The sequence below is a fragment of the Varroa destructor genome, unplaced genomic scaffold, assembly GCF_002443255.2.
Source record: "Varroa destructor unplaced genomic scaffold, Vdes_3.0 BEIS01000003.1, whole genome shotgun sequence".
In the NCBI taxonomy this organism is placed as follows: Eukaryota; Metazoa; Arthropoda; class Arachnida; order Mesostigmata; family Varroidae; genus Varroa; species Varroa destructor.
Window position 1 is genome coordinate 20980750 of NW_019211456.1, and position 17213 is coordinate 20997962.

At 40.4% G+C, this 17213-nt stretch overlaps 2 protein-coding genes and 1 long non-coding RNA gene across 3 annotated transcripts in view; 1 reads left to right on the forward strand and 2 right to left on the reverse strand.

The window, feature by feature from the left end:
- LOC111247500 (uncharacterized) lies at positions 1–5417 on the reverse strand. The gene is made up of 7 exons (XM_022798470.2): positions 4423–5417; positions 3030–3182; positions 2031–2437; positions 1623–1780; positions 1013–1213; positions 671–754; positions 1–159 (listed from the first exon to the last, which is right to left on the reverse strand). Exons 1-7 carry the CDS (start codon positions 4502–4504, stop codon positions 96–98), a joined length of 1149 nt encoding a protein of 382 aa, XP_022654205.1. The 5' UTR covers positions 4505–5417; the 3' UTR covers positions 1–95.
- Positions 3541–17213, forward strand: part of LOC147756663 (uncharacterized) — a 25963-nt gene continuing 12290 nt past the window's right edge. The window contains exon 1 of the long non-coding RNA XR_015323723.1: positions 3541–3660. This is a non-coding gene — a long non-coding RNA (uncharacterized LOC147756663). The remainder of the gene's footprint in view (positions 3661–17213) is intronic.
- LOC111247501 (uncharacterized) lies at positions 7192–11540 on the reverse strand. Its single transcript, XM_022798474.2, has 2 exons — positions 10678–11540; positions 7192–9424 (listed from the first exon to the last, which is right to left on the reverse strand). The coding sequence occupies exons 1-2, from the start codon at positions 10823–10825 to the stop codon at positions 8466–8468; spliced, it is 1107 nt and encodes a 368-aa protein (XP_022654209.1). The 5' UTR covers positions 10826–11540; the 3' UTR covers positions 7192–8465.

A 17213-nucleotide genomic window follows, 5' to 3' on the forward strand; every position in this document is an offset into this window, starting at 1 on the left:
TTTACACACGTTAATAAATAAACTCTTCTTTTATTGATTAATCTATATGTAAATAAATATTTTGCACTGGATATCCAAATATACCTCGCAGCAGATCAGAAATCACAGCATCGCGTAAAGAAAGGTGATGGCGGTATTTTTCCTCCTAAAATTTCGCGACTGAAACAGAAAGACACATGTTTACTATTTTGCGTCGTATAATTAACGCGCAATTCACGTGGAAAGGTCTCGTGTTTTGCACCTCAGTTCTGTATCCTAAACAAAGTTAGCTGGTCTTAAATGTAAGTTGTATTTGCTTCCCCCCCCCCCCCTCCCCGATTGTGTTCCGTGAAGACAGCAAACGAGAACTGTTGAGTACGAAAAGCTGAGAGGTATTTCCAAATAGACGGATGAGACATAGTAAACCAAAATTCGGGGAAAATGATCATGCTTGAATGACGCACTGAAGTGTATAGTATCTGTATAGTAGCTATAGTCTCTGATATCGCATACGATGCCTTTATTAAATAAAATAAGTACTAACTAATATAGATCGCAGACGTAATCGTTGTTCGTTATGCTGCAAAGCTGTTGTTTTGCCAATAAATTGGTTCTGATTAGTTATTAATCTATAATTATTGCTAACAGTCAGGTAGGATAAGGGATCAATTTAGCAACTAGGAACACTTACATAAGTGGATGGTAATCGATATGAGATGGTACCAGAAGTCTACGCATCAGGGGAGCTTGGCGACGCAGAAACTCCTCAAGATTCCTGTTTAAATAAAACCGTGATGGGAATAGATGTCGCCTAATAACATCGATTCAGCTAATGAGTAGTCCTTCAAAAAGCGCAAAAACGCCCATAAACGCAATTGAATATATCGATATACCCGTTCGCTGAGTGAACGTCACACAATTGATTAGGGCTATTTTTGGGATGCCTTGTACTGATGGCAAAACCTAAAGCAGAATTACACAAAAAAAATAGATTGTAGATGTGTAAACAAAATAAGGTTGTCGCTCCACTCACATGTGCGTTCGACGGGGTTTTCCAAAGCGATTCCGAAGCGCTCCATCTCTTTCAACCATTTTAAGGAACATTTCAACAACTTCCGCTCGCGCGTTCTCCTTAGCCTGACCGAGCATTTGGTCTCGAATATGCTGCCAGCGAACGCGGTTGGCTTCTTGGAATTGACGCCGTTCACTCTTACGAAGCAGGAATGTGGGAATCCTAATGTTTCGACCAATACAAAAAAAAGATGAACTATCATTAACTGTTTTCTAGTAAATAAATAGTAAAAAAGTTATGGAAAGATATTTTAAAACTTAGTGGTAATACGTGACGGGACGATGAACTTACATCATTTTAACGCTAACGCAGTGACACGACTGATATAAATCTGATAAAAGTAGTGTTTTTTTTTTTCTATTATATAAAAATGAGGTCATATACGAGAAAATCTTCGCGTGTTCGTTTATTTAATAGCCCCTCCAAACTTTTTTGCCATGATGTTTACAATACCGTCTTTGATTTTTTTCGCTAAGTGAGCTTTTCTATACTTTTTCTAATCGATTCTAAGCGCCGTTCATTGTTAGAGTTCTAGCTAGACCCTGAAGTTTAAAGCTGTGAAAAAGTTTACCTTGAAGGTGTATACTCAGATACCAGTCTCATGAACCTATGGAACTCGTCAGCTGATAGATCTGCGCGAAAAGCCAGCACCTGAAACCTTCTCAGAAGACGACGCAAATTTCGGTTCCGCATGCGTTCATGGTTTCGCAGGGCCCCGTGGACTATTTTCTAAACGTGAACAACGGTTAACATAATCAGTCTCTTTTACATATAAAAGTACTTAGTAATGTATCTAACGAAACAGGAAGAATGCAACACAAGCAAAAAGGCTCCGCTAAGGGGTCATACATTTTAATTCATGACTAAGTTTTATAACTTAGTCATGAATACCGTGAAATATTCGGTGTGAAGTGACAATTAGTACATTTGTTATTGGTTTTTGTCAAATCTATTAATTGTCGATGAATTAAATAGTTACCGTAATAATGTCTTTTTCGATTGTTTCGTCTTCGGTATCCCATACCGACGGTCTCAAGGGTTTCTTTTTTTTTGAATTTGCCGGCTTTTTTTTGATGTCCACAATTGAGGTCGTTTCGACTTCAGAACTATCATCATCTTGATGGGCGTGGTCTTGCGGTTGACGAGTCGAGTGTTTAGTGCTAAGAAAGACCCCATTTTTAGAGATCGTCGACATGGTGCCCAGTCGCTCAGTTGATGTTAAGCGTGAGGCTGTAGTTGAGCGAGAGTGCGAAGACTCTTGAGGTATCGATGTTGTTGTCAAGGTAGCGACTATCGAAGAAGATTCAGTGGCTGTCGAAGCACTTTTAGGGGTCACTCCGAGTGAGTCCATAGAGCGCGTGGTTTCTACTGCTGTAGTGCTTGATTCTGTTGGATAGTGATGAGAAATGATATTTATTTTCTTAATGCTGTAAACCCCATATAAAATAGAATTTTCGAGAATTTATTGCTTACATCGGTTTCGAATTTATGTTCTCAAGGCAATTTTTCATGCTTAAGGCCAAACATGGCCGCTTATTTGCAGCGAAAAAGAACCGCTTCACCCCTATCAACAGTATATTATATATAAAAATGTGTACTATTAGGGTGTATATACTCTAAGCTTCTGAAATAATTGCAATACACTGCAGTATCAATAGGTTTTATGCTAAACGTTTTTAGCTAAACGTCATAATATAAAAATAGCAAAAAAACGAATCACTTTGAATTGTGTTTGCTCATCGAAGACAATGCTCATAAATAATTAGTCCATCGCATATATTTTGTCATCAATTTCGATACTCCTCGACAAGTGGTCCAATGAGGTCCTCGATTTAAGATTTTTGATGTTTTCCTAGTATGCAATAGATATAAAAGCTTTGCTTCGCGTTAGGTACAGCTAAAACGATGTCCTGTTTACTAGGATCGCCACAATAGTAGGCTATTTATTGAACTTTCCGCAGGACATGTTCCGCATTACCGTCTGACTGAGCAGGGTTTTTGTCGTAACCATTTTGAGAATCTCCTTGGAGAGATGGATGTTTATCGAAAGAAATCGCGTTAAGGTCATCATCGACAGCCTGGTAAAGAAGATCCAATGGGGAAGGCGTGCCGGTGACATCTTCAACTATCTCTGGAAGGTGCGAAAAAAGAAAGATCATTTCTATTAGTTTAATTTTATTATTCGTTTTATAATCTGTTTGTGGAAATAGACGTCTGCATATTGGACGTCTTGAGCACTCACGAATATTTGGAATATCCGTGGATATTCCAAGTCACCGATAGCCAAAAGTAAAATTGAGGCAGCCAGAGAAAGAAAAATACACCGATAAATTTGAAGATAATAAGAATTCACACCATGTTTGTAAAGACAAGACTATAAGCCTTATTTTTAACATTACTTTAATGGACCCATAATTTGCCATTCAATCTCTCGACTGCTTCCATTGTTTTGTTTACATCATAAAACCTTTATTTCGGGCTCTAATAATAGGTATATCTGATGGAAAAAGGGCGTCTGCGGCGTCGTTTCTCGTTGAACTGCCGAAACAACCTTGTGTCGACATGATATATGCCAATCAAACCCAAGCTCCCCAAAAATTGGGGGCCAAGTAAGTAATACGGAGAACATCATTACTAAGTAAGCCTATGTCGATTAGCTATAATGCCTGATCATTCGCAAAAGAGCTGTTGTCTTCTGCATTGTGAGCTTAGAAAAACCTACAATAAGGTAAAGGATACCATTTTGGGCCACTCGACATAGATAGCATATACGCTTGAAACAGAGATTAAATTTTATGATGGCAATGACAGATCTATGCATTCGTCATACATACGACTCGGCCGTTAGTAAACAATCATGCCAGATACAAAAACTGTTAGTTTAATATCATTAGCCTATAAAATTCGCCTATAAAATTATTTAAAAAAAATGAACTGGTAGTAAGACCGTTTTATTAGAAAATTCCCACCGCTACGACGAGCAGTTGTCATATAATGAATTGCTTCCATAGAAAGCTAATATAGTCAACGCAATAAAAAAAAAAATGCTAAACAATACGCGTACACAGTTTATGAACCTGGGTAGACTTTTTAAACGGATAACATCTATTAGACTAGTTTTCCTAATTACGCTGTTATCAATATCTGTGCACTAACTAAAAAATACAGTGATTTACTTCATATAGTTTCCAAATGATTCCGTTTTATGTCATATGACGACTACCTAGCAAGCTTTCTAAGGAACCTTCGAGGTGGAAAACACGCGTCACTTACCGTTAGCCACCAGCTCGGAAATTATGTATTGATTTCCTTAAGATTTGCCTAGGAGCAAAAAAAAAACACTATGCCAAGACACGGCTTTGGAAACTTACCTCTAACAGCTAAGGATGTCTTCGTCGATGCAGAATCCACTATGTATATGAGAGTACACAGCAGTATGAATCGCGTTCCCATCCTGATTCTTGTTAACCCGATCCCTGGTAGGCACCCTCTTCTCTATAGATGCGTGCAATAATCAATGACGACGCGCGGAGTTTGTTGGCTTACTTCTATAATTAGATACCCGGTCACTTCAGTCCCGTTTCGTCCGACAACCGTAGAGTGCTAACGCAATGAAGATGATTTTGACTTCTACCCACCGATGGCTATTTAGCATCTGCCCATGGTCCACGATGTAGAACTGTGCTTTGCCATGATTCAACGTGTACTCGCACCACTCTTCGGCGGTAGCGACCTGCCACGGCTTCGCAATAGACCGCTCTATTCACCGGCGTAGCTACCGCAGGAACATCGATTCTGGGACAGTGTTGGCTCTTCCTAGCGACGCCCGGTACATAACAGTACCGACAACGAGTTTCTTTTTTGACGACAGACTTCTAACAGTAAAACAGGATCAAATAGTACCAACTGAATTGCAATGGCAACAGTGACGGTAGTGGCCGTACTAACCACCAGCTGAGCGACAGCGAAGGCGTTCAACGACAAATGTAAACACTTCTGATATCTACGTTTTGGCGTAGCGGCGCCGCAGCCGTTAATGGCTTCGTTTTCGCTGCAACTTGTTCTTCGGCTGTCTGTCTATGTGCCTCTATAAAAGATACTGGATGAGTCTGGCATCGGCGACGCCAACGCCGTCGCTGCTGCTGCTGCTGCTGCTGCCGTAGGATGTGTTCGTGTGTTCGTTGTTTCTCTCTGATTCTTCGCTGTTCACACGACGGCTCGTATTCGCCGCGTGTAACCGGGTTGACTAGCGGAAAGGGCGCCTGCCATCGGCGACCTGGGCCCTCGTTTTATACGCGGCTGTAGTCGCCACCGGCATCGTCTTTGGAACGACTGCCACAGATTTGAGCCCGCTTCTGTTGCCACCATTTTGAAAACTCGAGATAAAATCATATCAGTATCACTGTAAGGGAAAAAAGCCATTTTCTTGTTTTCAATAATCTATCACCGTAAATGTAATGCTGTACACTGACGAAGCCTGTAAGGGGAAATGGGAACATAAAGCGTTCGTTTGTCTTGCTAATTTACACTCTAATAATATTTTATTTTTCCGAAACAAAGTGTCTGCAATGCACAAAAGCCGGAAGGACAAGTAACAGTGCACTAGGTGACGAAAGAGAGATATTAGTTCAACGTTGTTTTTAGCGGATCCTTTTTGTCTAAATTTTCATTGGGAACGTTCACTAATATCTAACAACAGGAAGAAAGATTGATTTTTTTTTATCTAACTCTTCTCTTTAAGTGTTGACCACTGTTTTTTTAACATTAAGCAAACCGAACATAAATTCAAAATTATGCCAATTAAAATAAAGAAATATGGTAACTTTCTGCTTAATAAAGCAAACGCAATGTAGGCGTCCTAACGGTGGTTGGCAGAAGTGTTATTCCACCAATAGTGTAATTTTGATTGCTCAACATGATAGGCCCCTAGGTCTAATAATTTCCCAAATGAATTCTTGAATTATATAAAGATCGGAACTGCTTTGAAAACATATAGGAACAGGTTTAATGACTGTATCAACTGAATTCGGTAATACATCTGTCCTACTATTCGGTCCTTGCCTTTCGGTGTTCTCATCCTATTCTCCGTTGAAATACAGGTTATGTCATATGCATATTATCTTGCTTGGTTTTGAACACCACGATCAATCAATTGCTAGTTGTCCGATAGAAGCATTTATTGGCCCGTGCTGATATTTCTAGCTTGCCCCAGAAACCGACGTTCATCTAATGCGTCATCAAATTCTCCTTACACTCCAGCTCTGAGCATGGGTCCATCTGTCGTTTCTCTATCTAGATACAGATGGCACTAAAATTTCAACAATGACGGTAAAGAAGGCCACGCACCTCATACGCAGACAGATTCGTATAGACATACATCATTAATGTAGTAAGTCTTAGGGAAAATCGTATTGCTCGCCGATTGCGTCTGTCATGAACCATTAAAATATTCCGTCGTAGATATCGGTTAATAAAAAACCTCGATGCGCAATTTTCAGGTCTGTATTTCTGTTCTATATAATCCCAGACAGGTTCTATATTTCGAGCTTTACGTCCGGTATCGACGTTGCGCATTACATCAGCCATTTGGTTTCCAGCCATTTCAAAGCGGAGTCTGTCTGTCTGTCTGTCTATCTATCTATGCCCGGGTCTAAACTAAGGATATAGACAGCCTAATATCAAAAATCAAACCCACTACACAGCCCGCGATAAGACTCCGCCTGCACAAATAAATAAGCAAACATTCAGACCAGAATTACGTTTCTGTAATACGTAAAATTGGCGGACTTTATATACTAGTCACGCGACCTTATATACTAACGTCAAACTTGTACTGGTTTAAAGTCTCCAAACGGTCATACCTTGTACCTAAAGTAATGCAACAATTTACCCACCGGTTTCACCGCAGTGTCGTCTAGTCTCACAGAAAACAATAGTTAATTTGTTTATAAATTTCCTTGGAAATTGAAACAAACTTCAGTAATCTACGATCGTGATCACCCAGTACACCGATTACTATCAGAGACAGCGATAAATTAAAACCCAGCTAAGCATGCCGGATAGATCTAAAAAGATCACGCCTAGATCCCTGAAAGGGTGACTCAATAAGAAACTAATTGAAACACAAACTACCAATAAAGTAACTTATAATACTACAGCCTTTGTCAAAATATATTTAATTTTAACTTCAGAAAATACGAAATCAGTAAATTGCAAACCATACCATTTCGAAAATGAATATACACACGGAGCGTATTTAGAATACTAAATGAAGCATTTGTGCTGTTCATGATTACGAAGCGTTATTGAACTCAGAGATAATATCAGTGCTCTTGTTCTGAAAATTTCCATATGAAAAATGTTTCTCATAATAATCGACTAGTTACAGAAACTTGCGACAGCTGAGAGCAGCTAAAAGACAAAATTTCCAATACGAAATCGTTTCTGATCATATCATTTAAAGTTGGCTACAAGAGAAAATTCGATGTCTGAATGTTAACGCAAAAGAACTTACCTAATCATAGATCGAATTGCGAAAGCCAGGCCATTTCTGACGCAGTTAATCACGGGTTATGAAAAGTGGATCACAAGAATCGTGTGCAAGAAAAAAAAAAGCGTGCCTCGTGGCAAAGCTCAGACTGACGCCAAACAAGGCGCTCCGCGGCAAAAAAAATGATAGAACTTGCATGGGAAATTTGAATATATCTGCTGTATAGCCTGGGTCTTGCAGTACGAGAATATTATGTGGTCCAGCCTCTGCTGAACTTCTTTGATGGTGTTAACATAATTTCAACAGAGGAATGTAAATATATATGTCGCAATTTTTCGGCTAGCTCATAAAAATTAATCCTTAATAAAAAAAAATTAGGTTGTCACGAATGTTAGGATATCATAGGTTGTATAGAATTTAGTAGTATTATTTTAAACCACAAAAGCTTCTATTTCTATGGTTGAAAATAATACTTACTATGTTAGCTTAAAAACGATCAATACTTCTTCAACGACCCGTTATTTTTTTAATTATTACCTGTACCCCTAAAAACACGTGCAAAGTGCGAGGGACACGTCAAAAAGGTTTTAGTTTTTTAAAAAAAAAAGTTTTTCGCAAAACTGAACCGGTCACGCGGATACGTTAGAGCTATGATCAACTTATCAGACACGGTATTTATACTGCGCTTTCCTCCAGAGTAAACATTGTCTCAGAACTCAAAGGTTTATTTCTCGTGCACAAATGTACACTTCACTCTTTAAGCCATTCAAAACTAAATCTGCATAAATAGCATTGCACTAAAGTAGTCTAAACATAGCAACTTAGGCAAGCTTTAAACCCTTTAGGAGGTAATCCAAACATCAAGTACTGCCATTCGTCGGATTGCCCAGTTTGTGAACCAAAAGGTTAGGTAGATCCAACACGTTATGCATTTTGAAGAAATTGTTTAAAGCTGTCAAGTAGGACATCAGTCGCAGACTTTTGCGCTGTCGGTCCAGCCGAAGGATTGTACGAACGAAACAGCTCCCTTTGGAATGTTTGAAGAAAATTTTTCCCGCCTCCCTGACCGTTCTGGGTATCTTGACTTTGCTGGCTGCCAATTCCTCTGAGAAGCGCACCAAGTAATTGTTCGGCTTGGCCGCCGGTACGCGCGTTGACGGGACCACTAGCTGTATCAGAATTTACCGGATTTTTATTAGATTTCAGCGTCTGCACGAGATTGACTACGAACTGGCTTCCCTCGTTATCTTGGTCTTGAAGGCGTTTTACTAAGTTATCGAGGATTGCTGCCTGGGTCGAAGCCGCAAACGTTCCCTGTTGGGCCCCCAGTTGCTGTGAATTCTGATAAGTCTGCTGCAGCTGTTGAAGGAAACTGGCAAAGAAGTTCGGAGGTCCCTGACTACTTGAAACGGCTGATCGGCTATTTACTCCTGCCTGGGGACTGATAATTTTCATGAAGCCGCGAATTAACTTATCCAGAAAACTCTTCTTAGGTTTGGGCGTTGTCGGTGGCGGCGGTGCAGGATAATTTGGTGGAGTTGGTTGCAGCGGATACTGTGGCACGGTTGGAGTTGGTACAGCTGGTGTTGGATAAAAGGCGGGGTCTGCAGTCGGCGCAGGATGCGGTCTAAAAGGAAGCTCAGGTGCAAAGGGCTTCGATGGGTCAGGAGTAACAAGATCTGAAGGCATGCGAGGTTCGATTGTTGGCGTCTCTATGGGGTGATGTGGTGGGAAATGCACAGAATCCGGACGTTTGGTTGGCGAGTTAACAGGCGATTTTCCAGAAGGATCTCCAGACTTTTCAATGAGGTCAAGGATTGCTAAAAGCTCATCGCGTGAAAAGTCAGGCAAATCAGCTGTTGGATCCTTACGGCGACGACCCCCTGAAAGAGAACCATATGTAAAAAGCTATTAGGTCGTTTCGAGTTTTACGTCCGGTACCTACGCCGTTAAATGCATTATATAGGTGCCTGCATTAAACTGTATACCCAACAGCCTGTAGAAAATGCTTCAGAAGTGTTTCGTTTTTAAGGCACTGGATTGACTGATCATTTTCGTTTTTATATAAAGCTAAAGGTAAAGGATTTTTAATATAAAAATCCTTAATAATATTCACAGAACCACCTCGATCTTTTTTTCGTACTACGTTAAAACATTTTGCTGCGGAACATACTGGAGGCCGTGAAGACACGCACAGTTTCCGAAACGGTAACGATAGGATAGTTAGCGCACTATCTAAAGTACCAGCCCTGAAGGGCGGCAGAAGCCGATGCTTGATATGCTGACGTGGATTTTTCGCCTAACTATTTCAGTCCGACTTGGTAGCCATCTGCTTTACTAATTATACACTCACTATAAACACTATAGTTACGGACACTTCCATTGTTATAGAAGGCATGAGGCTTTATTATTGGGTACCGTCGTTGATAACCTTATCCCACTGAATAGCCAACAACTGGGAGGACACACAAACGCAAAAATTACAAATGAACGTTGATAAATTTTTGTGTGGTTATAAATGTGCACCCTTAGACCTAAACATTAGTTCCGTTTCGTTAGATCTTTAACCTAGGCTAGAGTCTCGAAGCTTAAAATTTCTCTCCTTGAACTACGTTACGATTTATAGCCAACTCCAAACGGTAAGCAAACGTTGGGATTTGTGGTGTACCATGTATTGCGATAATGCAACTATCCTGCAAAAGGAAGCAGATGCCAAACTAATCCCTAAATATCCATGACAAAGCTAGTATATATTATGTAGTGGTTTTAGTGAAGAGATCAGACGTATTAAAAGTGACACACACTAGAGGGTCATACAACAGTATTTTTTTATCATTCTTTAAAGCGACCTTTTACCTCAAATTATAGTTAATACAGGGACATATTAAAGCTGACGTTTCCGGGTCGTTGCTCGGCAAATCGTTACCAAACATTTGCCAATCCTGCGAGCTACTTATAGACCTTGTGAATTCGATAATAGCTAAATTAAACGATCCATTAAATTAATTAGACGTCAGTTAATGCATTGACAATCTCTTACAGTGGCTTGGGTTCATTGGTAACAGCTTTCAACAGAGCAGAATAAACATCAGCGTATAGAAGTCCTTGATGCATGCTTAGCATGGGTTAAGCTTACCAGATTGTAGCGTTGGCCCGCTTCCAGCTTTCGCAGTATCCTCTATGCATGAGCCTAATTCTATTGTCACCACTAGCAAAAACGTCGACACCTCAATAAATCTCCTCATTTTCTTCAGCGGTCGTGGCCTGTCAACGCGCTGATGCATTGTACAGATTAGACGCTAAATTGATATCGTTTCCAATGCGATTCATCAGCAAAGCTCGATTATTCACGATAGAACTAGTTACCGTTAACGTTAAGAACAACAGCGATCAATAGATGAGACCGAAGGGAGCCTGTTGCGAGCACGAGCACCAGTTATTCCAGCTTGCCGCTAGTTTTCCTTCGTTTCTGGTTCTAAAAAGGTCTTTGACAACTAGCGGTGGCAACGTTTTCTCAGCGCAACATTTACCAAGCAAAAATGGACTGTTTGTCGCTGGCTGTATAGTCGTTTAGCAATAGCAACTATCTATCGTGCGAAAGATCTTCACGGTAGGCGATAACCAGCAGATGGCGACTGGGCATTAAACGGACGATAATTGGCACGCAGTAGACAGCAGTCACAGTGGGCTACTCAATGGCTAATGTTTATTGCTCGACATCTGTCCAAGGGTGCTGTATCCCTCCGTTCTAAGTTGACGCGCGCGTGTGGCGTTCTTCTCGTCGCCCCATCATTGTTATGTAGTACTTACTGGCAGGAATGTTCGACTGCCAGTCCGGATAAGATGAGATAAAGAAGAAAAAAGAGAAAGTGGTGTCTTGACGGCGTTTTTCATATAGAGATTTCATACGTACTTTCAGTCATCGTGAGCTGCCACATCGGCCAAATCGCAAATCATCTGAGAAACACGCATAGTTGTGGTAGAGAAGGTGGACAAGAACGAAACTGTAGTTTACTCACTTTACTCCAACAGTTGTAAATTGTCTTATTTGATGCGCCTTCTCAAATAAAAGGACGCTTACCCAGTAGCTCTACACTGCAGATGTGGCATCGCCACCACTGCTGAGGATGCATGCAGCGCTTCCAAGATCGTATATAGCACTCGAAAAAGATACCTTTTCCCATTTTATCTATCAGCTTTTGAAAGGTGAATCCCGTCACCGAATTAGTTTTCGTTCTGGTAACAAGAGCCTGCAACGTTTCTCCCCGTCGATGAAGCAAAAATAAGTTGTAGCATTTATGGCGCACGAATTCGATATGTTGACTGAGACTGTGTTCTTGATTAATATGAACTTTTTTATTTATGGAATATGGAGAATTGTGGAATCATTTGCCAACGACAAAAAACAAACGCATGAATGAACCATACATTATTCTTAGAAGTAAAAACGATTTGCTTTTTTTTTCTCTACATAGCCATATAGAAATATGTTCTTATTTAATAAAAAAATGTGGTCGTATCATAAGCTCTAGGTGCAATAACTCAATGAACTATTGTGTGGAAAGCGGCCTTGTTCCGGCGTTTTCGGCGAACGCAACGTAACACTAGAGGTTATTATTTTGACCTATTGGTTTACTCGAAACCCATTAAAAATAAGGACTACTCTATAAGTTAAAACAACTATGCAATACCTATGCTTCTTAGTCAAACAAACCGCCAATAATGTAATCATGTCGCTCATCCATTTTTCAACAATAACAACTCCTGACCAATGTGACAGCCTTAATGGTCTCATGTGCCTATCCTATACCTAGTATATATCTGATACGATATTTACGTAGTTTTTTAGGTGCTCTAACCTATTTTCATTCATTTTTTTCTTCTACTTTCAATCGAAGCCGACATATTTGAAAAGCAGAAAGTAATACTACGCAAGTGCGAAAATACTGTCTCTTTACGGTCAAAAGTATACAATTGTCGTCTAAACATATGATCTTTTTCATTTTGTGTAGGCCATAAGTCGTTTAGCCTTCCATCAGTTTCTGCAGCTCCCAGTGTGACCTAATATTAATGGCCTCTGGTTAAGGTGTTGCAGAGGCAAGCAAAAGCGAAATGAGCCAAATTCTAGACAGGTGCTATGTGTATAGGAATTAGGTGACGATATGGCCAGCAATTAATTTGCCAAATAGATCATAGGTGGACGCGTTTATATACAGCCAATTTAATTATCACATAGCAACAAGCACCGGTTATTAAATAAGCGAAAAACTGTTCGTTTACCTTTCGAATTTCGAAATTATGCCGGTAGACTTTACACACAGCTTGCAATCTTTCGTAAAGTCACCAATCAATGCTTATAAAAGTTAAAGTTAGTATTCAATGTTAGTTATTTGCTCTAGGTTAAACCTGACCGCCTCAGCTTAATCATTTAGTTTTAGCCAGCGGTTAAGACTAGGTTTTGTTAAAACAAAAAAGCCCTAACCGGTGAAATAGAACCGGTTTCTAATACGCATTACCAATCACTTGACCGTTTTTTAAAATTGAGCGGTCAATGATTTCTTGTATTTGCAGGGTAAACGATTCAATACACGGAACATTGCCAGTGAAACACCTTGTGCTTTTGCAGGCAACAAATAAACGGCTGTAGCTTTTACGTTTTGCAGGACAATTGAAAAGTGGCTATACAATGAGCGTCATTCTAGTGACGTAAAAAATATGCCAAGAGCTGTTATCATTTAAGAGATCAATATCTGTGAGTACATTGCCTCATAACTGGATATATATATATATATATATATATATATAGATATGCAATTATGGGGTATAAGCCTTCGGATAGTATCTACACAACGGAACAGTCTTCAGCTCACGTCTGTTAATGCAGCAAGAAATACGTACGCAAAACAAAGCGCCTTGAATTGCGCAGTGCGTTCTATATATTTTTTAATACAAGATTCTCGATTCACTATAAGCTAGTGGTCAATAGAACCACTAAAGCAACGCAACTGTACAAACATTTCACGGAAATACGCAAATTGAAAATTTGCACATTCCTTACTGCTTTAAAAAATGTCAAATGGAAGCCCTCCAATGGCCAATAAACCCTTTATCTCTGTATATATATACACGCTCAACAGATACTATACTACTACTAGAAACTGAATTGATCCCAGTCAAGCAATGCTAAACAACAGTATTGGGCTTAAAATTCAACCCATTTATCTACATCGCCGTAGACCGATCGGAGAAAATAGTTAACAGCGGTGCCGGGCGCAAAAGTTATCACACGAAAAACACACAAAAGGCGCGTAACAGCTTTGTTATCCATAACACTTCGTGCCAGCGGCGCATGATTTGCCCACGCAATGGTCCGGTTAAACGCACACTTCATATTGTCACAGATGAGCAAGGCTTCCTGGCCGCCGAAGGTTGTAGTTTCCTCCAGAAACTGCCACTGATGTTTTTGCTCGATATGTTTACTAGCTAGAGCCTGTGAAAGACACCACTGAAGCTGTCTTTTGGTTATCGGGTTATCATGCCCAGAGAACTCTTCGAGAACTGCGTCGAAATGCGCAACGACAGCCCCGGAATTCACAACGGTAGATGAAAGCACGGCCCGGCCAGAGAAATTTCGCCCCGAAATAAAGTAAGGTAGGCACGGATTATCTGGTACAGGTGGAATGGGAGATAGAGGGGCTATTCAAGAAATTGCAATCTCCATTGTTCTGTGTCGAGTTGCCCCACAGAGCGATCGGATTGCCGAGGCTGGTAGCTGACTGTGAACCTGAAAAATGTACGGCAATATGTTGAGGAACCCTGATAAAAAAAATGCAAAGGTCTGCACGGCAGATATTATTAATATAACCCCTAGATAAATACTGCCTGGATCTGTATATAAGAAGCTATATCGCAGTAAAGCGCAAATAAAAGCTAAGTTGTTGTTTGTATATATATATATATATATAGGACACCCGGGTCACGATAATAAATGGCCCCTGCAATTTCTTGGAGAGCCTCAGCGTTGTTTATTCAACCTTCACCTGTAGTATGTATGATGCTCGAACATCTGGGAGACAGATTTTCGGTTTTCAAACCGAGCGTTCATAAGCCATTACCAATTCCGAAACCGTCTGTTCACATTCTGTACCAAATCCGCCGATTTGGTGATAGCCGAAAAGCCGAGAATGTCCATCATATAGTATTTAAAGAATGACCTTTATGACCTAACTGCGCTGCTTTACTGTACTAAACCGTGTGTCTAACCTGAGAGATCCGTTGTCATTGAGGGAACACGATTTCTTCGGACTCAGTTCATACAATATCCTACGAATCCAACAACGAAGAACAAGAACGCATAGGAACCCCCAAGGAACAGTATAGGGCTCCATCCAGCTACCATTATACTACAAACCACACGGGTTGCCTCAATGGTATAACAAATTCCCCCATGGGCCACAGTAGTAATCAAAAAGCGAGTAATTGTCTTTATAAATTGAAACCCCCTCATCACAAATGGCTTGCCTAGAATGAGATCCTTTGCATGGTCGTTAACGATGAAAAACGCCTTCTGCGATCAGTTGTCGATCGCAGCATTAACCACCGCCAAGACTGTTAGCGGGGCGCGTCGGGCATCCCCCCAGTATATGGGCACCGAAAGCCTTATGATGCGCGCATAACGTATACATCAACCGTGTAAATATTATATTTACGCCCTCTCCAGCATCAAGTATAACGACAACCTTTCTGTCGAGAAGTTTGACAAGTGTGCATGAGTCATCGATGGTCCCGCTCATACGGTTTACAATCCAAAGGAAGCAAAACATCGGGTATCGATTGTTCAAATGACCCTGCTCTTCGCAGCCGACTACTAGACGTTCATCGGGCCTCTTCGCTTACTGCCATTCACCAATTTGCTGCAGTTTGAGGTTTCTGAGCTCCGGCACCCAGGGGAAAGTCGCGCAAAGCTCTCTAATTTTGGTGGTGCAGCCCCAGTGGAGTAGTTGACACGATTGTCACTCTAGTACGCATCTTTGACACCTCTTAGGAAGACCTGGAATGATAGCCCCCATCAAAAAGCGTTTCTCCAGGATAAAGGTATCAAAACTTGCTCTGTGACACCCGCTAGATGCGTAGTACTCTAATGAATAGGAGCGATCTCTTAAACAACTTCGCTATCAGCATAGCCGGGGTCGTTCCGAACGCTCCTTGATTCATGACGCCTCTAAGTTATGCCCTAGCAGACCCTGGAAGCAACGCTAAAGCCACCTGCAGGAGCTGGTGGTGAGATTAACCCTGGATGTAATGGACCGCAAGTGTAGAGTCCATTCGCATGGCGCCGTTATATATCTATCATCGACCGAAATACATATGTCTATTCACCATAACCACCATTTAGCCATTTAGGTGAAGTCAGGACCTAAATCTGTGGTCGTTTCGAAAATAACCGTTCCTTAATCTGCAAACAACTTTTCAGTAGTTTTTGCGCATAAGGCGACATTGGCAAATATAAACTCATCAAAGTGTCGCTCAAGTGTGCTACAGAAAAAAATTTCCACGTAATTGATTTTTAGGCCGATAGCACACTAAAGGTCCCAAAAATGCCATGGCTCCAAATAGCCAAAACATTCAGAAGTGACGAAAGTGTAAAAAAACAGAAAGGCCTGGCATTGTAGCTTATTTAAACGACCTAATTACCACTTGACGTTCTGTCCAACGGCGGTTAATTTCTGAGTCAAAAAATAAAGTATAGCATTTTTTAAATTTTTTGAGCCTATTGAATGAATTTTCTAGCTTTTTAAATCCAAACCCGATCGAAAATCCTCAGATTTTTTCCTTAATGTTTTCTTCAGATTTCTCAAGAGCCGCATGGAAACTGGCAATAACGTAAACAGTCGATTTCCGGCAAATAAGGAAATTTCTAATCTTGGTAGAAGTTTCTTTCGCACGGAAAGACTGGACAATAATTTATCTTTTCTCAAACTGTTCTGTTCTAGAACAAAGTGGTTTTCGTCTAGTACCAAACAAGGTGGCTGAATTCATACCTCCTACGACAAAGAGCCCGCCAAAATTCTTCACGATTTGGATACATGGCTTAATACATATATATGGAAATCTGCACTTATCCCTGTTTGTTTCGTGTAATACCATCCGAATGCTAATATCTATAATGACTGGTCATTCTTCATTCTGTTAACACGAATATGTAAGTAGATCTATTAAACCCTGTTGATATTGTACTGAGATCTGTATGATTAGCAAGAAGCATTTAAAAACACCATTGTGAACTGGCTTTATAATCATTTTCAAATGTTTCTGCTGGTCTTCTACTTCTACAGTTCATTTAATATCTAATAAGTTTATTGAAAACAGTATCTAACAAGGAAAGTGTCTTTAAAAATGAGTATCGATTTGATATAAGGCATATGCGACCAATGAGTGTGTTTTCAATACCGAGCGGCACTTTACTGTTACACAAGTAGCACCAGAAGTAAGCTCAAAATATCAGCACAATGTAAGCCAATGAAGTCCTACAAAGGAGTGCACAACCCAGTTAGGTTCAGCGGCCCCAATAGGAAGGCTTCTAGACTAGTATTATTTGAAAGATAAGAAGTTGAATTTTAAAACCCTCGTGCTTTGAACTGCCGCAGAAGTAACGTGGTTGCCAACTGCTCT